This window comes from Vanessa tameamea, chromosome 20 (genome assembly GCF_037043105.1).
Source record: "Vanessa tameamea isolate UH-Manoa-2023 chromosome 20, ilVanTame1 primary haplotype, whole genome shotgun sequence".
NCBI lineage: Eukaryota > Metazoa > Arthropoda > Insecta > Lepidoptera > Nymphalidae > Vanessa > Vanessa tameamea.
Genome location: NC_087328.1, coordinates 5866154 through 5883580, shown reverse-complemented (window position 1 = coordinate 5883580; position 17427 = coordinate 5866154). Strand labels below are relative to the sequence as shown.

Below are 17427 nucleotides of genomic sequence, written 5' to 3'. Positions count from 1 at the left end.
CTGTGGAAATATTTGTAATATATTTTATATTATTATAATTATCTGAACTATGATAATAGATGATGTTATGGGATAAAAAAATGTTTTATTTTATATATTATTGTAAATAAAACTCTCGTTGAAACTAAATTGATATAAGAATTTATTCCATTTTTATTACAATATAATAAAAATATAATCGATTTTATAATTTCGGCACGTTCTTTTTTTAGGTTATTTTAAAATGCGTCAATAAAATTAAGGCTGTCATATTAAATACATAGTTTTGCAAACTTACAGGCGAAATTAGATTTCAAATACTTTTCAATTGACTTATGCTTATTTTAGAGACGTTAGTATGAAACTCATAGGTAACTAATGAAAGACCAAACACTGATTTTTATCAAATTAACACATTAATTGTATTCAAAGAAAAAGTATACCCAGTAAACAGTACCTTGCTTTAGTTATAGTAACATATATAATGTATTATTATAGTAACATATATAAAGCAAATGGTTGACAAAAGTATGACTACCACCAATTAATTAAAGAAAATAAAAAAATATTAGTAAATCATTGGTTCATAGTGGTAGTTGTTGGTCTGTAGAAGATCTACACTCTCGGCGAAAAGCTTAGAATGGGTTGGAACAATATTTGAATGTTTTGTAAATTGTGAAAACTGCTTAGTCCAAGAGCTTAAATTACTGTTAGGCGTTTTATCAATGTCTGAAGCATCTTTTAGAGAATTCAATGCTTTTATGGCGTCCTGCTGGCCCTGTACTGCTGCAAGTCGTAATAACCTTATAGCTGTTACGTCATCACGAGAAAGACCACCACGCCCTTGTCCATAATATATCCCAAGATTATAAAGAGCACCTGGGTGCTGTAAGGCAGCTGCAGATCGGTAATATTCCATTGCCTGTAAAAAGTAATAATTATTAAATTAAGCTGTGTTTATATTAATATAACACAACTTTATAGATAGTAGGTAGCAATAAATTCATTTAGTTAGTAATATTTACTATTAGAAGTCTGAACTAAAACTCAAACTAGAAAGATTAACATGATACATGCGAGGAGTTCCAAAAGTCTTGGCAATGTGAATAAAAAGTGAATAAAAAACAAATATTTTCGTTTTTGGCATAAAATGCCTGACCAATGCATCATCCCTAATATATATACACTTTTATCGAAAATCATCAATTTACAGGATAGTAGTTTGCATTGTTTTTTTTTTAATATTGTATAATTATTTCATACCAAGGTTTTTTTAGTAGACTTGTTTAAAATTTTTGGTCATCTTAGGTCATTAACATAAATATCAGAATTAGCTTGGGATCATAAATGCATAGTAAGTTCCCATTATATTATTAAACCACCATCTGTGGTTTAACTATACCAAAAAGAGGGTATTTACTATGGATGTAAGTAACCACCCAAAAATAATATTCATATCTTTTCCAATTCACTCTGTGAAACTTTTATACATTTTAAAATTTTGATTGAATAATGGAAAAGATTAAAATTTCTCTGCTCTATGTATCATATATGATTCATGCTTATTGTTGAACTATTGTCTTCTATTTGAACAGGAAAAATTATTTATAAGTTTCAATATAATAATTTGCACATTTTATAAACATCTAAATTAAATTTCTATTTACCTTTATATATACATATAGTGCCATATGTTAACGGAACAAAAATATACTTAATTGTAGATAATGTATAAATATAGCATATGTATATATTAAAATTATGAATTCATATACATTAGAACTTTGTTTACTTACTATTTTCTCATTTATATCCACACCTAAACCCAGTTCATAACAAAGAGCTAGATTATATATAGCTGGTGCATGGTTTCGATTTGCAGCTGACCTATAAGAAAAAAAAATATTTTAATTTTAAATAACTTCCTCCTAAATATGAAAAAAATATATTTAAATAATCTACTTAAGGAATCATTAAAACTATAGGTTTTGAAAAAAATTTGCACTATAACATATAGAATAAAAATACTTTTTGTAAGTTTGCTTAAAAATTATTGATAATTCTTATCAATAAAACTAAAGTTGAATTACCTCAGCAAATTTAATCCCTCTTGTGGTTGTCCATTCTCAATAGCTGCTAAGCCGAGTCTATTTTCAATAGAATTTAGGACTTCTCCTAAGTCATTATCAGAGGTTTTGGAAGTGCCAGTACTATTACTTCCACTGCTACTTGCACCTTTATCATTTTCTCCAATATGTTCATTTGTTATATATTGAATTGCAGATGGTATTGACTCAACAGAATGATCCAATGGAATTGTTATATCAAGTGGATTCAGGCTTTTTTTAGAAACATTGTTAAAAATTGGCAAAAATTCTAAGATGCCATTATTTCTTGGTATACATTGTGTCTTATCATTTGACTGTTTCTTAAATTTCAGGTGAATTAGTTGGCTTGTGTACCACCCAAATACAAGAGCACTGCTCTGTAAACAAAATAACACAGTGAGAATAATTATGCATATTCATAAATAATTAACAGTCTATTAAATTCTTAAGGAATTTATAGTTATTAAAAGCCAGACTTACATTATTTATATTTTATTAGTTATTTTAAATATCTTCGTATTTTACTATCACTAAAAAATAACAGCAAATTTATTTTGGTAATAGGTAAATTGTCATGGCTAAAAATAAACAACTAAAATTTACCCATGTAATGGCACCAATCCAAGTACGGTTTAATTGTTCGAAGTTCCACCTTTTGCTGTTAGTATCATTTTCACTTTGAAAAGAATTCCAACATTTTTTGGTAATAAAAAAGCAGCAAGGAGAATTTTTATTTTTGTCTTCAGATAAATTATTGCATGGATTGATCACTGCAGAACTACGTTTATCAAAATGATTAGCGCTTCTTTCGAAAGTATCCCTGAATCGACGAGTTACATATTTCCACATGCTTATTAAATTTTTTTTCAACTAAACTAAACTAAAGAATCTTCTCCATTTTGATATAGCAATAATGATATTGCTATTAAATAAGTAGTGTAATCTTTATATTTGTTTATCTACAGATGTTCTTGGACTTTCCTAGAGCAAATATATTGAATAATTGAAGGACTCGAGATTAAATGTCAAATTGTCAATGACATGAACGGAACAACATTGAACTTTCCTATTTATAATCTGTCATATGTTAATTTAAACAGATCGAACACAAATAAAGGTCTGGAATAAGCGACAAGCGTAGGATGTATTCACATTTCACACTATTATTTTTGGTTTTAAAATGTATCATAATATGTTCATGAGTTTTGACAAATTTTCTTTGTAGTAATATCAGGTAAAAGTGTCTTGGTGATTAAGTAAGTACTTCATATGCTAGTTACTAAACCAATCTTTCTGAGTGGATATCATGGCTCCTTGTAAAACCCTAATAAAATAAGGATGGGTTGTGAACAGGCAAAAGAAAATTAGGGGTTGTTGAAATAGTTTAGAGAGGTCTGAGATGCGTTTTTCAAACATTTTACTATATTCTTCTAAAACTAGAATACTAATCAACATGGTTTATTCCTGTTTAGTTTGATTGATTAAATAAATAAATCGTTTTAAACAATCACATTAATTGATCCAAAAAATGAATAAGGTTTTTGTACTATTTTTTTAAAAATATTTTAAGCTCTGATTTAATTTCTTTTTTAAACTTTAACGATTACTTGTTTCAACTCTGACCTTTATGGCTATTAAAAGAATAAACTTTCATCGTTTTGTCGATAAAATAAACAAACCTTTGATTTACATATTTCATGCGATTTGCTAATAGCTCGGCTATATTGTGCACTACTTCGAGATTTATGATTAATATATATTTAACTATAATACAACATTGTTACACTGAACTAGTCATATAATTCATTTTAGTTTTATTTAAAATGCAATTTTTTTTTGCTATCCATGTGAATATCATAGACTAATCAAGCTCTTGACCAATGATATCGCATCAATTTGCGTCAAATGTTGTTAGGGGTAAATGGACAAGTCACCTAGCAACACTGGCTTAAACTTTAAACCGTTTAATGTTAATATTTATTTATTGATAAATATCATATTAAAAGTATACCTCAAAAATTATTAAAACTGATATGATGAAAATATATTTTTTAGAATAATTAAATCGAAATAGATAGCTTGCTTAAAATATTGAAAACAATTTTTTTTAATGTGTGGTCGAACAGGATTGTAAGTTACCTTGTAGCACAAAGTATTTTGTTCAATACAACACACTAATGCCTGAATATTAAATTTACTAGATCTCTAAATAAGGAGCAAGTTCGGTGTGCATGTAGCTACAAACAGAAGGATGGAAATACCTATGTTAAGCCTGATTGGCATCACGAGCATAATGACGGAAAAGAGTATATTCCCTCCTATAATATTGCTCCAAGTGATATAACACCTGTTCTAATTGCAGGCAATAAGTATGAAGGCCTATCTAAAACAAGTAGAGTTATTAAGCCAATGATGTGGGGAATTATCCCTCCATGGCACAAAGTAAGTATTTTAATAACGTTTATTTATTTAGGTAACTTAACAGTTGATCTGGTAAGACATATTAAATTTAATAAATTTAATTAACTAGGGTGATTATAAAAATCATAACTTAAGTACAAATAACTGTCGCATTGAAAACATAAAAAGTTCCAAACTGTACAATCCAATATTGATGAATGGAGGCAGATGTGTTATTGTGGTAGAAGGCTTTTATGAATGGCAAACAACCGTCAAAACTAAAATAAAACAACCTTACTACATATATGCACCTCAAGGAGACAATACTCAGGTAAAAAATATATAATTTGAGTCATTTATATTATTTCAATTTTAAAATGTTTATGAGGATGATGCCTCTTGCATCTAGTATAAAATATTTTGTAAGCCCATTAATCACTCCTCCACATCATGTAATTCCCCCACAACCTAACCTTTCGCTAATATACTATAAAGATCATGCTGGTGACGGTTGTGTTGTTTTCTTTGCTCCTGGCTGTAATGGTGCACTCTTAGCATATCCTCAACACTTTTAATAATTATTATTTAAAAATTTATAGTCTAGATATTTATAAAAATATTGATAATTGCTTTTTTATGAATTGATTAAAATAAATTATATGATAAAATTATTAAATATTCACATTTAATTTCATTACTTCAGAGATACTTTCTCCTTAAACATGTAATAGTTTTGTTCTATATTATTTAGTATATCATATCCTGTATGTATTATTCTTGAACTATTATTGTTTATAAAAAATTAGGTGGATGATCCAGAAACTTGGAACAGTGAATTTAATGAGAATGATGGTTGGAAAGGAATTAAACTGTTATATATGGCTGGGTTATACCATGTATGGCAACATGATGGATCAATAGTCTACTCTTATTCTGTTATAACTATGGAGTCTAATGACACATTTAATTGGCTTCATCACAGAATGCCGGCTATTTTAGACTCCCAAGAACAGATAGATGTAAGCATCCCCTTATGCTATAATTTATTTTTCTTTTTGTATCTATCATGTCAAAACTACTGATTGTATTGGAATGAGACTGTGATCTGACCTGATTCAGTATGTTATTCATTGACCTGATGATGAACATAGAATAATTAATATATGACAATTTTACTAGTTATCTACCAGGTAACTATTTGTAAACTTTACATTTAATTCAGTATTGTAACATACTGATTATATTGTTTGGAAGAATACTTGGATTTGATTTAATTTAATGTCCAGCAAAGCAAGTGGGTAACAGCTATTAACTATATAAGTTTGATATATTTATATATATTTTGGGATGTTTGGTATGAACTGGACATTATTATATGACTTTAAATGGACCTACATTAAGTGGTAATTATTAATTTAGTATTAAATAATAATATTCTGTTATCTCCAAGAATGTTATTCACCATTTATATTTTATCAGTTACAATTTTTGTTATGTTACAGGCATGGCTTGACATTGATAATGTAAATTCAGAAATGGCCCTTTCATATCTAAGATCTGTCAAAGTATTGTCCTGGCATCAAGTATCTACAGAAGTCAATAATTCTAGAAATAAAACATCAAACTGTAACAAGAGAATAACAAATAAAAGTAAACAAAAAACAATGACTTCATTTTTCACTAAGGCTGAGAAGCGTAAATATGGAGAAGACAATATGATGATAAAAGATTGTAAAAAAATAAAACCATAAAAGCTAAACTGTTTAATTTTTTAATCAAATAAATTGACTTTGCATGAATGTTGATGTTGTTATAATATTTACTTTTTAGTCAAAAGTCACATATTATTTTTACCAAATTTAGCTTGCTATTATAACACAATGTAGTTTTAAACAATGCTCATTTATTAGTTTTGCCAATGGTTGGTGCTGGAGGACAACTTAGAGACATCCACTGCTGCATAATTATGCATTATTGGTTAATTAGTTAACTATAAACTATTGTTAAATTGAAAAGCAATGTCTTAGTGTATCTACCGCTAATTATGAAGACACATGATAATATTGCTTTTAAAAATAATTTTCATCATGGTGATGGATTTTCCATGTATAGGCTAAATTTTGTTATTTATGTGGCATTAGAATATATAAATGGGTGGTACCTACCCAGACATAAAGCCCTATCACTAATAGCTTGCTGGTAAATCCATTGCTGTTTCATCATAAAATTAACATATTTGAGTAACAACTGGTCTGTAATGACATTTATATACTATCAAGATTTTTTTGGTAATATAGATTTACTTTCATATCATTGTCTTAAATTATTACTTATATTAAGTGTACCTAAAATTAATTTGAAATATGAACACCATAATTATAACAATAAATTTTGTAACATATTTTTATAAGGCACCTTTGAATGGAAAGTTAAACATTTTCTATTTTAAACTGTTTAAAGTCAGCTTCACAACGGATCATCTTATGGCTATTAAGAAAGTCATTAACAAAACTTTGTACTTCATATTCATCTGAAACAAAATATTCAATTAAATATAGAACTTGTAATTATTAAGAATAAGTAAATAAAAAATCACTTACATGGATATTTACTGCACTGGTATATGAGCTTTATTAAGTGCTTGGCCAGTGACTTAAATAATGTTTTTCCTCTAATCCTACCCTTGACATAATATGGTGTTAATATTTGAACAACCCAAGGTGCTATTCTTTCTTTACAGCTTACAATAAACTCTGTACTCTCTTCTAGAGGTGATACTACACCTTCATCATCACTGTCTTCACCAAAGAGTTCTATTAGCATTTCTTTAATCTAAAAAGAAAGAGCAAAGTACACTCTTTAATTTAGAATCATTTTAGGCTACACAACTTAATTATGTAGAAGAATAACTTATCTTACACGCATAAGTTTATTTCGGTCACAATCTCTAATTTGATCAAGTAATTCAAAAAGTTTGACCTTCTGGAAGTATTCTTCACATAACCATTTGCTTGTCCGACTTTTTCTACTTTGATTACTTCCAGGATCTTGAGTAGGGTAGTGCATATTATTTACCAACACTCCACTCAATAATTCCAGTCGTTCATCCAAGCCCTTTTTCTTTGGTTTCTTGGTTTCTAACTCTTGTGAAATTGATATATTCTGTATGCTTTTATCTATTTCTGGTATGCTTTCTGTATGAGATATCAGTTTATTTTTTTCTATGGCTTTTGAATGATTTGCTTCACAAAGGGCTCCATCAAATAAATCATCATCATTTGGATCTTCTTGAAATAGTTTTTCAAGTTGTTGCATTAATTCATCTGAATTTTGCATTTCCATTTTTATTTTTTCACTTATTTCTGGTAGAGATGTATCACTTTTCATATCAATTAATGTTTCTGTTTTAATTTGTGATATTAAATTATCAGGGGTTGGCATAAAATTTTGATCAACACTTATAGACATTTTATTGATTTGATTTTTTAAAGGAATATATTTACTTTTAATACCATACACATTTTTTGGCGAATCTAAGATTTTCTTTATGTTTCTTTGGTTACATGAACATTTACAATTACAATCCTTTGTCATGCCAAGAGTTACCTGTGTTTTCTTTTCATTTTCAGGTGCTTGATGAAGAAAATCATTCAACATTTTATATAGTAAACCATCATTTGTATTCTTTTTTAAATCTTTTACCTTTTTGAACAAATAAATAAATTAGTCTATTGTATTATTAAATAATGTCAATATCAAATTGAGGACAAAACATTCAGGGTATTGAAAAACTTACAACATTTGTAATACTTTTTCTATAGAGTTGAACAACCATCGAAGCTTGAGCGGCAGACATTTCAATCATTTTAGCGCATCTCCAAATAGCACTGGGTAGATATATGTTTTTATTTTGCAATTTCTGGTTATTTTCATAGTTCACAGATAGTAACTTGATTAGATATTCCATATAATGTTTACGAACCTATTAAATGCCATTTATTAGAAAATTACCGCAAATACATTTTTAATGATGACAACTTACTTTCGATATGAGGAGATGAGGGCTGGATTCTATAGTCGGTATTGACATAAATGTGTCATCATTTTCTCGTATCCATTGTTCTACAATGGTGTCTGATTCCCAATCTTCCATGTCCTTTTTTTCACAATAGGAATTATTTTTCTTAAATAAATAAACAACAAGAGAAGAAACCCGGCTGTCACTGTCAACTAATTTTTTAATTTTAAATTATGTCCTAATAGAAAACAAACGTATTTCACTATACATCTTCAGTACCATATTTTATTTAAATTTTTAAAGACAGTGATATGTAATTAGTATGTATAGTAGATACATTTTGAATCTATTAGTGGAAATTGAACTTGAAATCAGAAAACATATTTCCCAAAAATTGTATAATGTACTTCATAAAGGACGTAGTGAAAAGAAGAATTTGCCGACCTAGGATTTTGTTTCTTATTTTTTTTTACGATAAATTTTGAATCTTTTTAAACTCATCCTGAAAATTTCATATCTATATTTCGAAAAAAGTAGGTTTTCATTTATTATAGTCAGAAGGTTAAAACAAAAATTGTCAACCAATACCAACAGTGAAGTAAGCAGGCTTTAGAAAACAACACTCTGCTCTGTCGAACATTACTGTTGCGGATTGCGGACAAAATAACTTTAAAATGCGTGATTTAAAGAAAACCTTGTTTTAATACTAAGTATATATATTACATGTGTATACTCTAATACATAATTGATACGACAAACAAGGTTAAAATTATTTTTGAATTTTATTGGGCATAAAAACCTGCAAAATTGAATAAAAGTTAACACAGCATAATAATTAATATTATAAATCGAAAACAAACAAAGTTTTTTTTTTCTATGGTAAAAATCGATACTAAATATCAATTAAGAAAATAATAGATCGATAATCAAAATGTTATGTTATGACTTATGACAATCACTAATTATATATGTCAAAAAGTGAAAAACTTGTCGTTTGAAATATTGGCCAATGGCCATCAAATTAAACTAAGAAATTAGAATTGAATTGAAATGTTCGATACTTCGATGAAGTATACTGGTATAGTGATCGTATACTCTTACCTTACTAATATAAAGGCAGTCGTACTCTGCAGAAAATGATCTTATAGAATTTATATCCAAAATCAAACTTAATTGATAAAGTCATAAATGTTTCTTATTAAATTAAAAAAAACGGAATCGACATCATGGCAAGTGAAGAACATAAGCAATTGGCTCATTTTTTAAAAACCGTTCACTCCACTCTAAGATGTACATCAGCTGCTGTAGGAAGTGATACAGCGTGGCATAATCATTGTAGTAACAAAGAAGTTTTGCATACATATGCAAAATTCATGCAGAAGCTCGCTACCACTCACTGGGAAGAAAACTCATCTAATGAGCTCAGTTCGGCCTCTTCCCGCATTAAATGGTCTGCAGATTTCTCATATGATTACTTTGTCAACAAATCCTTTGAAAAATGTTCACAAAAAGAAGTAGAAATTGGAGAAAAAAATGATATCATAATAAATATTAAAGAACAATTTTCTGAACCTTTTAAACTTCTTGATGTTGGTAGTTGTTATAATCCCTTTAAAATATATGATTTTTTAGATGTTGTAGCCATTGACCTATGTCCTGCTAACGAATATGTGATGGAATGTGACTTTTTACAAGTTTCAATTGGTACAGATACAAATATTGTTGAAAATAAAGTGAAGCAATTGCAAGAAAATAATTTTGATATTGTAACTTTTTGTTTTCTCTTAGAGTACATTCCTACCTCGGAAATGAGAATAAAAGCATGTGAAAATGCATTTAGGCTATTAAAATTTGGTGGCTTATTATTAATATGCACTCCTGACTCTAAACATGTGGGAGCTAATAGTAAATTAATGAAATGTTGGAGACATACTTTAGCTAATTTAGGGTTTTCTAGAATAAAATATGAAAAATTCAGACATATGCATTGTATGGCATTTAGAAAATGTTTAAATAAAGACATTGCTGTTAGATGGGCTGTCATCCACAAAGAGTCATATATGGATGGCTGTTTGCATATTCCCCAAGATTTTTCAAATATTAAAAAAAATAATAATAACTGTCATGACTTCAACATTGAAGTTAAGGATTTTGCAGAACTTCCATTTAGTGATTCATGTTTTATATAATTTAAATTAACATTTCACATGTTTTGATGAGACTATTAAAAAACTGATTGATCTTAGAAAAGTATTTAAAAGTAAACTTCTGTTTCAATTGCTTATTTTAATTATACTATTTAAGTTTTAGTTCTTAATTAAGTAATCATAAAAATCTTTATTTATATAACTAATATATATTTTCATACTCTCTAAATTATTGACTTTTTTTTACAAATTGTGTTTGCATTTATAATCATTTTTAGTCTAGTTGTAACCATTGATTAATAAGTATCCTTTTTTGAAACATTCAGAATATCAAAGTGCAGAATTAGCACCTATTGATTTTAATGTAGGAGAAATAATAATTCAATTGTATGTAATAAACCTATGTAATTTATTGCTGGAAAAGAATATCTGTTGAGTTTCTAGCCAGTTTTTTTTATAGAATTTATATTCAATTAAACTTGTAAAATGACAATTCGAAAGGGCTTACAAGAGGGTCCTTAAAATATTTCTAATGGTGTCTTGTAATTTTTGTACAGTTTTAGCAATAACAAAAAAAATTACTACTATTTACTTAAGAGCTGAAATCGTCCAGTGGCTAGAACATGTGAATCTACTTAAGGTGGTTCACCTACAAATCTTTGTCTGCCATCAGATACAATTTAATTTGAATTCATTTATTTCATACTCAGTGGTGATAGAAAACAATTTGAATATTTTTGAATGTGGTCAATGAAATTTGGTCTCTGTGTCCACCATCCCCCATTGGGTCAATGTGGTGGTGTGTAAGCCGAGTACTCTGTTTTAACCCAGTAGTGGCTCATCTACAGTCTGTATATTATATAGTAGTATATTTATTAGTAGTATTTTAAATATTTATTAGTAGGTAATTTTGATAACTGATAATTTTATAAATGCATTAAATGAAATTGTCCTCAAATAAATCCTTTTATGTCATGAGTTGTTAGTCTTTACATTAGAAACAGTATAGTTAAAACAATGAAATCCTTAAGTGCTAATTATTTATATTGGTGCAATATGCACAAAATACCAGTGTTTTACTGATGATCAGTATTTTTATATCTTTACAGTTCCAAATTTGGCTTTTCGCTTTTCCAATTTTTCTTTTTTTTCAATATCAGTCATAATTGCTGATACAGACTGGCCAAACCGTTCAGCTCTTTTCTTAAATTTTTCCAAGTTTTCAGCTAAAGATTCAGATGAAGAGGTTATATTCAAAGATGAGCTATCTGACGAAATTGTGTTCTGGTTGAATCTCTGCTTTCTTGCTTCTTTTCTTTGTTCGTCGGTCATTTTAATAGGTAGGCCAAACCTTTTAGCTCGCATCTCCATTCTTGTCTTGGTATCTGTTTCAGCTGATATTTTAATTTTACTACTTGTAAATGTTTTGTCGGTAGAATTATTATCTGGAGGTTCAATATCCTTTTTTTCATCCACAGGTTTGGCAGTGTTTGTTGTTAGGGATATTGTTCTGTTTAAAACTATTTTCTTTGCACCTGCTTCCTTATTTTCGACGGGTTTAGGTGTCTCAGATGTGATTTTTCTTTTAAGGATTCTTGATGGCTTTGTCTCTGGTGGCTGTTTTTCTGGTGAAGTTTCTTCAAGCACAAGTTCCTCATTTAATGTGTCTACTGCGGAATCCTCGAGTATATCATTGTGGCTTTTATCGTCCTCGTCTTCTAGTACTCCATCCGAGTCAATCTCATCAGAATCTAAGTTAATATCCCCATGATCATCCTGCGTTATAGCACCTTGTAGCCGCGCAACAAGCTCAGCTTTATCCCCAGCGTAAGATAGGCCACGTGATTTTAGTTCTTTTCGTAAATCTACCACCTTCATTTTACTAATATCATTCATAGTAGAATCGGCCATGATGTAATTATAGTTTTTCAAGTAAATATAATAATAACAATTACTATTAAATATTACCAACCCCCTATGTTTTTAATATCACAGAAGCGTCAAGCGATGAAATTATGGCCACAGCTTATAAAAATTTGTAGTTATTAGTTATGTATACAGATATACAAATATAAATGAAACTACAGACTTCATAGAAATAAAAGTCAGACAAAATAATATTCAGGTAAGTCATACATAATGTGTTAACTTTGAATGTTTCTTTACAGAAACTACATTAAGTTTCATAATACTGTATTATATAGTGCTATTCTCAATTCTGGTCATTTATGGACTCCTTATTTTGATACTGATTTTCGGGTAAGACCCATATGAAATAATTCTACTTACATATACTATCTCTAGCGAAACGGAAAGACCGATTTTACGACTTTTTATATGGATAGAGGGTTCTGACATAAACCACTAATACAGAATAGGTGGTGCGCGATGCATATCAAATACGTATTTATTTACAGAAAAATATTATATACGTATGTTGCAAAGCATAGCGTAATTAGTTTGGGCTATTTTAGTTTAAGACGGTAATCAAACACATGAAACAATGGTTAATTTTTAAAATTTAAAAATATTAAAACGTAAAATACTGAATTTTAAAATGTATTTTTAAGTTTAGTAAATAAAGCAATTTTTCAGCTTTTTAATTTCATTTCGACGCATTTATTTATCAGTCAACAGACTAAATTAATTTACATTGTAGGTTTTATGAAAAAAAAACCGTGCTAAAAGAGAATAAATTTATCAATGGCAGCTGATTTCTTGCTGTCTCACTCGCACATTACTTTTTTTTTTCACTGCCAAGCAAAAATTGTCGTCTCTTGGGGAGGAAACTGATTAATATATTTTGGGAATTTTTTTTTCGTTGGTATAATATATTTTTTATTTTATAAATTTTTTGCTTTTATAATTGCATAGCCTTGTTTAACGACAAAATATTGCATCAATTATATTCGGGTAATACATTTTATTTAATTTAATACAGGTATATCGAACAGCTTATGATCAATAAGTCTATTTAGCAAAACGTCTGACTCGATAATTGCCTTTATTGCAAAACATCCAATTATTCCTGAAGCATTTATTATAAGATAGTCCAATGATCAAATTGTCTAATTTTTTTATGGATAGTAAACAAAAACCAATTCATAAGAATTATATTTTTTTTCTTGGTAAGATAAAAGTCTTTGGAAAACAGATAAATCATTTAAAAACACTTACGAGAATCTAATCTATCGTTTACTAATAATTCTACACAATTCCATAATACTGAGGCTTATGCTGGCCATTAATAGCTTGTCGAAACTTAAAGAAAGAACGTGGAAAGAGGATGCATATAGAGCCGCTGTTTTCTTCCCGGTCTTCTTCGGCAGAGTGAGTTAGAGGAGGCACTATCCTTATGCTCTAGCTCCACGTCCTCCTGCAACTGCAATATAGTTTCGATAGTTGGACGTTTTGCTATAAAGGCAATTTGTTTGTTAGAAGTCAATACTTTTAACCAGCAATTTGCCTTTTACCCAAATTAGTACCAAGAATGGCTATTCTGCTTAGACTTATTGATAGCCATTCGAACAAGGTTGAGTTGAATCAAACATTTTTTTTTGCCTATCCATACTAACTAAAGTCTTTTCGTCATTTACAAATCTTATCTTTATTGGCACCTGGATATTTCGGTATTTGAGTAACGATATTTAGATAATGATTATAGAAAATAATATATTTAAAATACACAATAACATTGCTAAAAATGTTTGATAAATAGCATTACAATTAATGAGTTTTGCAACCATCCATTATTTTTCCAGCGACAATTTTCTTAGAGTAGTCCTCCACAACGAATAGCCAGGTCACTGCGAACAATATGATTATCATTTGTCAAATTTAACATTAATAATTTAAATGGTAACGTTACTCATATGTACGCAAAAACTGGGTACACTTTTTATTTACAATCAAATATTTTTGATAGACGGAAAGCACGTAATTTATCCTATGTCACATATTTGTCATACCTCCAAGAACCTATAAATAAAATTTAGAGGTTTTTTTACAATCACAGAATATACATAGCTACAACAACATACTGTTGTTTATGTTTTAAGAAAATACCTTAAAAATAGATAATACCAAAGGTGGGCATTAACTCGTTAATCCGTTAATCATTAATTAACTAAGTTAACAATCAGCTGAACGGATTAACTTCTAAGTTAACTTCAAAAAATGTTAACGCTCTTGTTAACTTCCGTTAAATTTAGTCCATTACATTAGTCGTTTGTTGACATGCTGTCGTTATTTTGTTTGTTTGAATTACGCGCCATGCCACGCTCGTATGTTCAGCGATTTTAGGCAACAGCGGAAGACTGAGTAATAACTCAGTCTGAAGAAAATAGGTCTTAGAAGTCAGAAATCTCTGAAAAACAAAGTTTAGAATTTGATAAGACATGGCTGGATACGAAGTCAAAAGAATATTTTATGGACGCTGCCTTTTTAGGTGAACCAGTGTTAAAACATCTTTTATTAAATATAATCATGCTATCTCATCTTGCAGTAGAACGTCTTTTTTCTACTATCATCGCTGTCGGATGTCAATTTTAATATGCTATTTTTTATGAAGGGGAACATGCATCTAAATTACCTAATGCAAAATAACAATTAATAATACTCTTATTCCTGCCTACTTTATTATCGCCATAAATAAAAGTGTGGTTAACTTTAACTTGCGTTAAATTTTCGAAGATTTAACGCTCTACCTATTATCGAAGTTAACTTTTTATTTAACGAATTAACGATTAACGAAGTTAACTTTTGGATTAACTGTGCCCACGTATGCATAATACATGCTTGTCATTTGAATAAATGACAACTTTATCATTTTATAACAGTTTACAACTGAATTATATACATAGCATCAGTACTATAAATTTCCGCCAGGTTTAAATAACGATAAAATTTTAGGTTAACGTATTAAATTTTAAAGTGTAAATGCAGGGAGGTTAAATAATTAATGGGCAGGGTCAGATCTACAGAAGGGCTGTGTGAGCTGCATCCCAGGGGCGCCTCTAGCTCTTATTGGAGAAAAACGGACAATATTGTAAATTTATATTAATTTAATTCTGCCTTAAAGTTGGCATTGGCAACCCTGATGTAATTGCTTTCCGCCGCTGTATTCATTGTATTTTTTCCCATTCAGTCATTTACAATCGTACAGGCATGCATCAATTTGTCGGCGAGTGAGAAATTATAATGTTTTTCCCACTTCTGTGTACTCGTCGTCAACGAGCCAGCTTTTTGAGAAGATTCTCGCTGTCCATCTTATTCAGCAACTTCAGGAGGTTGGCTCAGATCTCCCAGAGGGAGATCCTCAATATACGTTTAGGGCGGGTCGATCAATTGTCGACGCACTGGACGCCTTGAAGACTTAGATCATGGAGGCGGTGTCCCGAGAGAACGTGGCCCTTACAAGCGAAAGCGTTCAAGTTCTCAACTCCTATATGGGAGGCACTCTGATACTACAGGGTACCGTCCAATTTCAGGAGGCTGTCGGGGGCACATCTTCAGGATCTATCTCCCCACCGTAATGGTAGCTGGGTCTCCTAGCGGGGTTTTTTTGGCACCCCTGGGAATCTCGCTAGTAGAATCGCTGGGAATCAACCATGTAGACGGGCAAACAGGGCATATGTTCGATATATCCAAACATAGGTATCCGATGTCGTTGGAATATCAGATGTCATCGATTTTAAGTTGATGGGGTAACTTTTTTCACACCATCTAACAAACTACGAATATTGTTCTGGTACGTGGTCAACATTAAACGCATGCAACAATCGTCCTGTCTCCCTTAATTTTTCGGTAAGCAGTTTGTGAGAACGAGATGAAACGAATGTATAACCGATTACGATATCATATTCGTTTCATCTCTTTCTCACAAACCATATAATGTGAAGTTAAACAAAGCCAGGATAACATCTCTAACGGATGTCAACATCGATATTTAATCCAAATATCCGTTGTCCAACCGATGTCACAAAAATCTGATATCGCCCATGCCTAGGGCAAAACGTCGAGACATCACGGTAGTATACGCAAGCGATCCCGTAGCACCCAGAGTCGGAAGATGTTGATAAGGAAAAAGTGGCACTTTCGATAATTTTTTTCTTATCATTACTTTAAACAAAGGAGTTATTAAAAAATAAGGTTAAAGATTAATTTTACAAATAGTGGTCTTTAAAATATAATAAAATAAAAACAACACATGATATTGAATTCAACGCGATTTGCTCCAAAAGCAGAAAATTTTAAATAAGATAACTGGTTACTGGTTTTGCTTGGATGTTTACATCTTAGTTTCCTCCTACATGAAGAATGGAGGGGTGACGATTAGTATGGGACTCTGGAATACCTAATAAAAACTGACGGTATCCACGAGAGGCTATATATAAGAGGCATCATGGAAGCCCTTGTTTGACCTCTAATATCTAAGGAGCCTAATAAACCCTTTGATTCGTCGACGCTAACAGCGAAGGAAAGAGATCATAGCACCAGGCAAAGATTAATTAAGCAGGCCTTAAGCCTATTTGCGCAGAGCCCCACAAGCTCACGATTCGACCCTGCTAAAGTGTAATAAATACATATAAGAACTATAAAGTACAGTTTCTGAAATAAGACATACTAATATAAATAATCCAAAACGTTAGTGTCGGTATAACATTGTTTAAGTTTATAAATAGAAACTAGCATATTAGTTTCAGTCTTTTTTATCTGACTCCCTTAACTTAGAAATTGATGCATCATGCTGTGTATATAATATGTATTTGATTTT

At 30.0% G+C, this 17427-nt stretch overlaps 6 protein-coding genes across 7 annotated transcripts in view; 3 read left to right on the top strand and 3 right to left on the bottom strand.

The window, feature by feature from the left end:
• Position 1: 1 nt before the first annotated feature.
• LOC113401721 (uncharacterized) lies at positions 2 to 3105 on the bottom strand. Its single transcript, XM_026641754.2, has 4 exons — positions 2691 to 3105; positions 2070 to 2464; positions 1776 to 1866; positions 2 to 901 (listed from the first exon to the last, which is right to left on the bottom strand). Exons 1-4 carry the CDS (start codon positions 2934 to 2936, stop codon positions 548 to 550), a joined length of 1086 nt encoding a protein of 361 aa, XP_026497539.2. The 5' UTR covers positions 2937 to 3105; the 3' UTR covers positions 2 to 547.
• Positions 3106 to 4016: 911 nt separating this feature from the next.
• On the top strand, positions 4017 to 6246 carry LOC113401660 (abasic site processing protein HMCES). Its single transcript, XM_026641655.2, has 5 exons — positions 4017 to 4217; positions 4289 to 4529; positions 4618 to 4818; positions 5294 to 5506; positions 5990 to 6246. The coding sequence occupies exons 1-5, from the start codon at positions 4198 to 4200 to the stop codon at positions 6236 to 6238; spliced, it is 924 nt and encodes a 307-aa protein (XP_026497440.1). The 5' UTR covers positions 4017 to 4197; the 3' UTR covers positions 6239 to 6246.
• Positions 6236 to 8774, bottom strand: LOC113401659 (uncharacterized). 2 transcript variants are annotated; one of them, XM_026641653.2, is made up of 5 exons: positions 8530 to 8774; positions 8284 to 8469; positions 7407 to 8189; positions 7088 to 7319; positions 6236 to 7017 (listed from the first exon to the last, which is right to left on the bottom strand). In XM_026641653.2, the coding sequence occupies exons 1-5, from the start codon at positions 8638 to 8640 to the stop codon at positions 6917 to 6919; spliced, it is 1413 nt and encodes a 470-aa protein (XP_026497438.2). In that variant the 5' UTR covers positions 8641 to 8774; the 3' UTR covers positions 6236 to 6916. The 2 variants fall into 2 exon arrangements, with proteins under 2 accessions (XP_026497438.2, XP_026497439.2); XM_026641654.2 differs by lacking the exon at positions 7088 to 7319.
• LOC113401560 (pseudouridine-5'-phosphatase-like) overlaps positions 6385 to 17427 on the top strand; it is a 159434-nt gene continuing 148391 nt past the window's right edge. Inside the window, exon 1 of the mRNA XM_064217965.1 lies at positions 6385 to 6396. The gene's annotated coding sequence lies outside the window, so the exon portion shown is untranslated. The remainder of the gene's footprint in view (positions 6397 to 17427) is intronic.
• LOC113401666 (S-adenosylmethionine sensor upstream of mTORC1) lies at positions 9535 to 11162 on the top strand. Its single transcript, XM_026641662.2, has one exon. It carries the CDS (start codon positions 9732 to 9734, stop codon positions 10692 to 10694), a length of 963 nt encoding a protein of 320 aa, XP_026497447.1. The 5' UTR covers positions 9535 to 9731; the 3' UTR covers positions 10695 to 11162.
• LOC113401566 (SAP domain-containing ribonucleoprotein) lies at positions 11600 to 12681 on the bottom strand. Its single transcript, XM_026641522.2, has one exon. It carries the CDS (start codon positions 12561 to 12563, stop codon positions 11748 to 11750), a length of 816 nt encoding a protein of 271 aa, XP_026497307.1. The 5' UTR covers positions 12564 to 12681; the 3' UTR covers positions 11600 to 11747.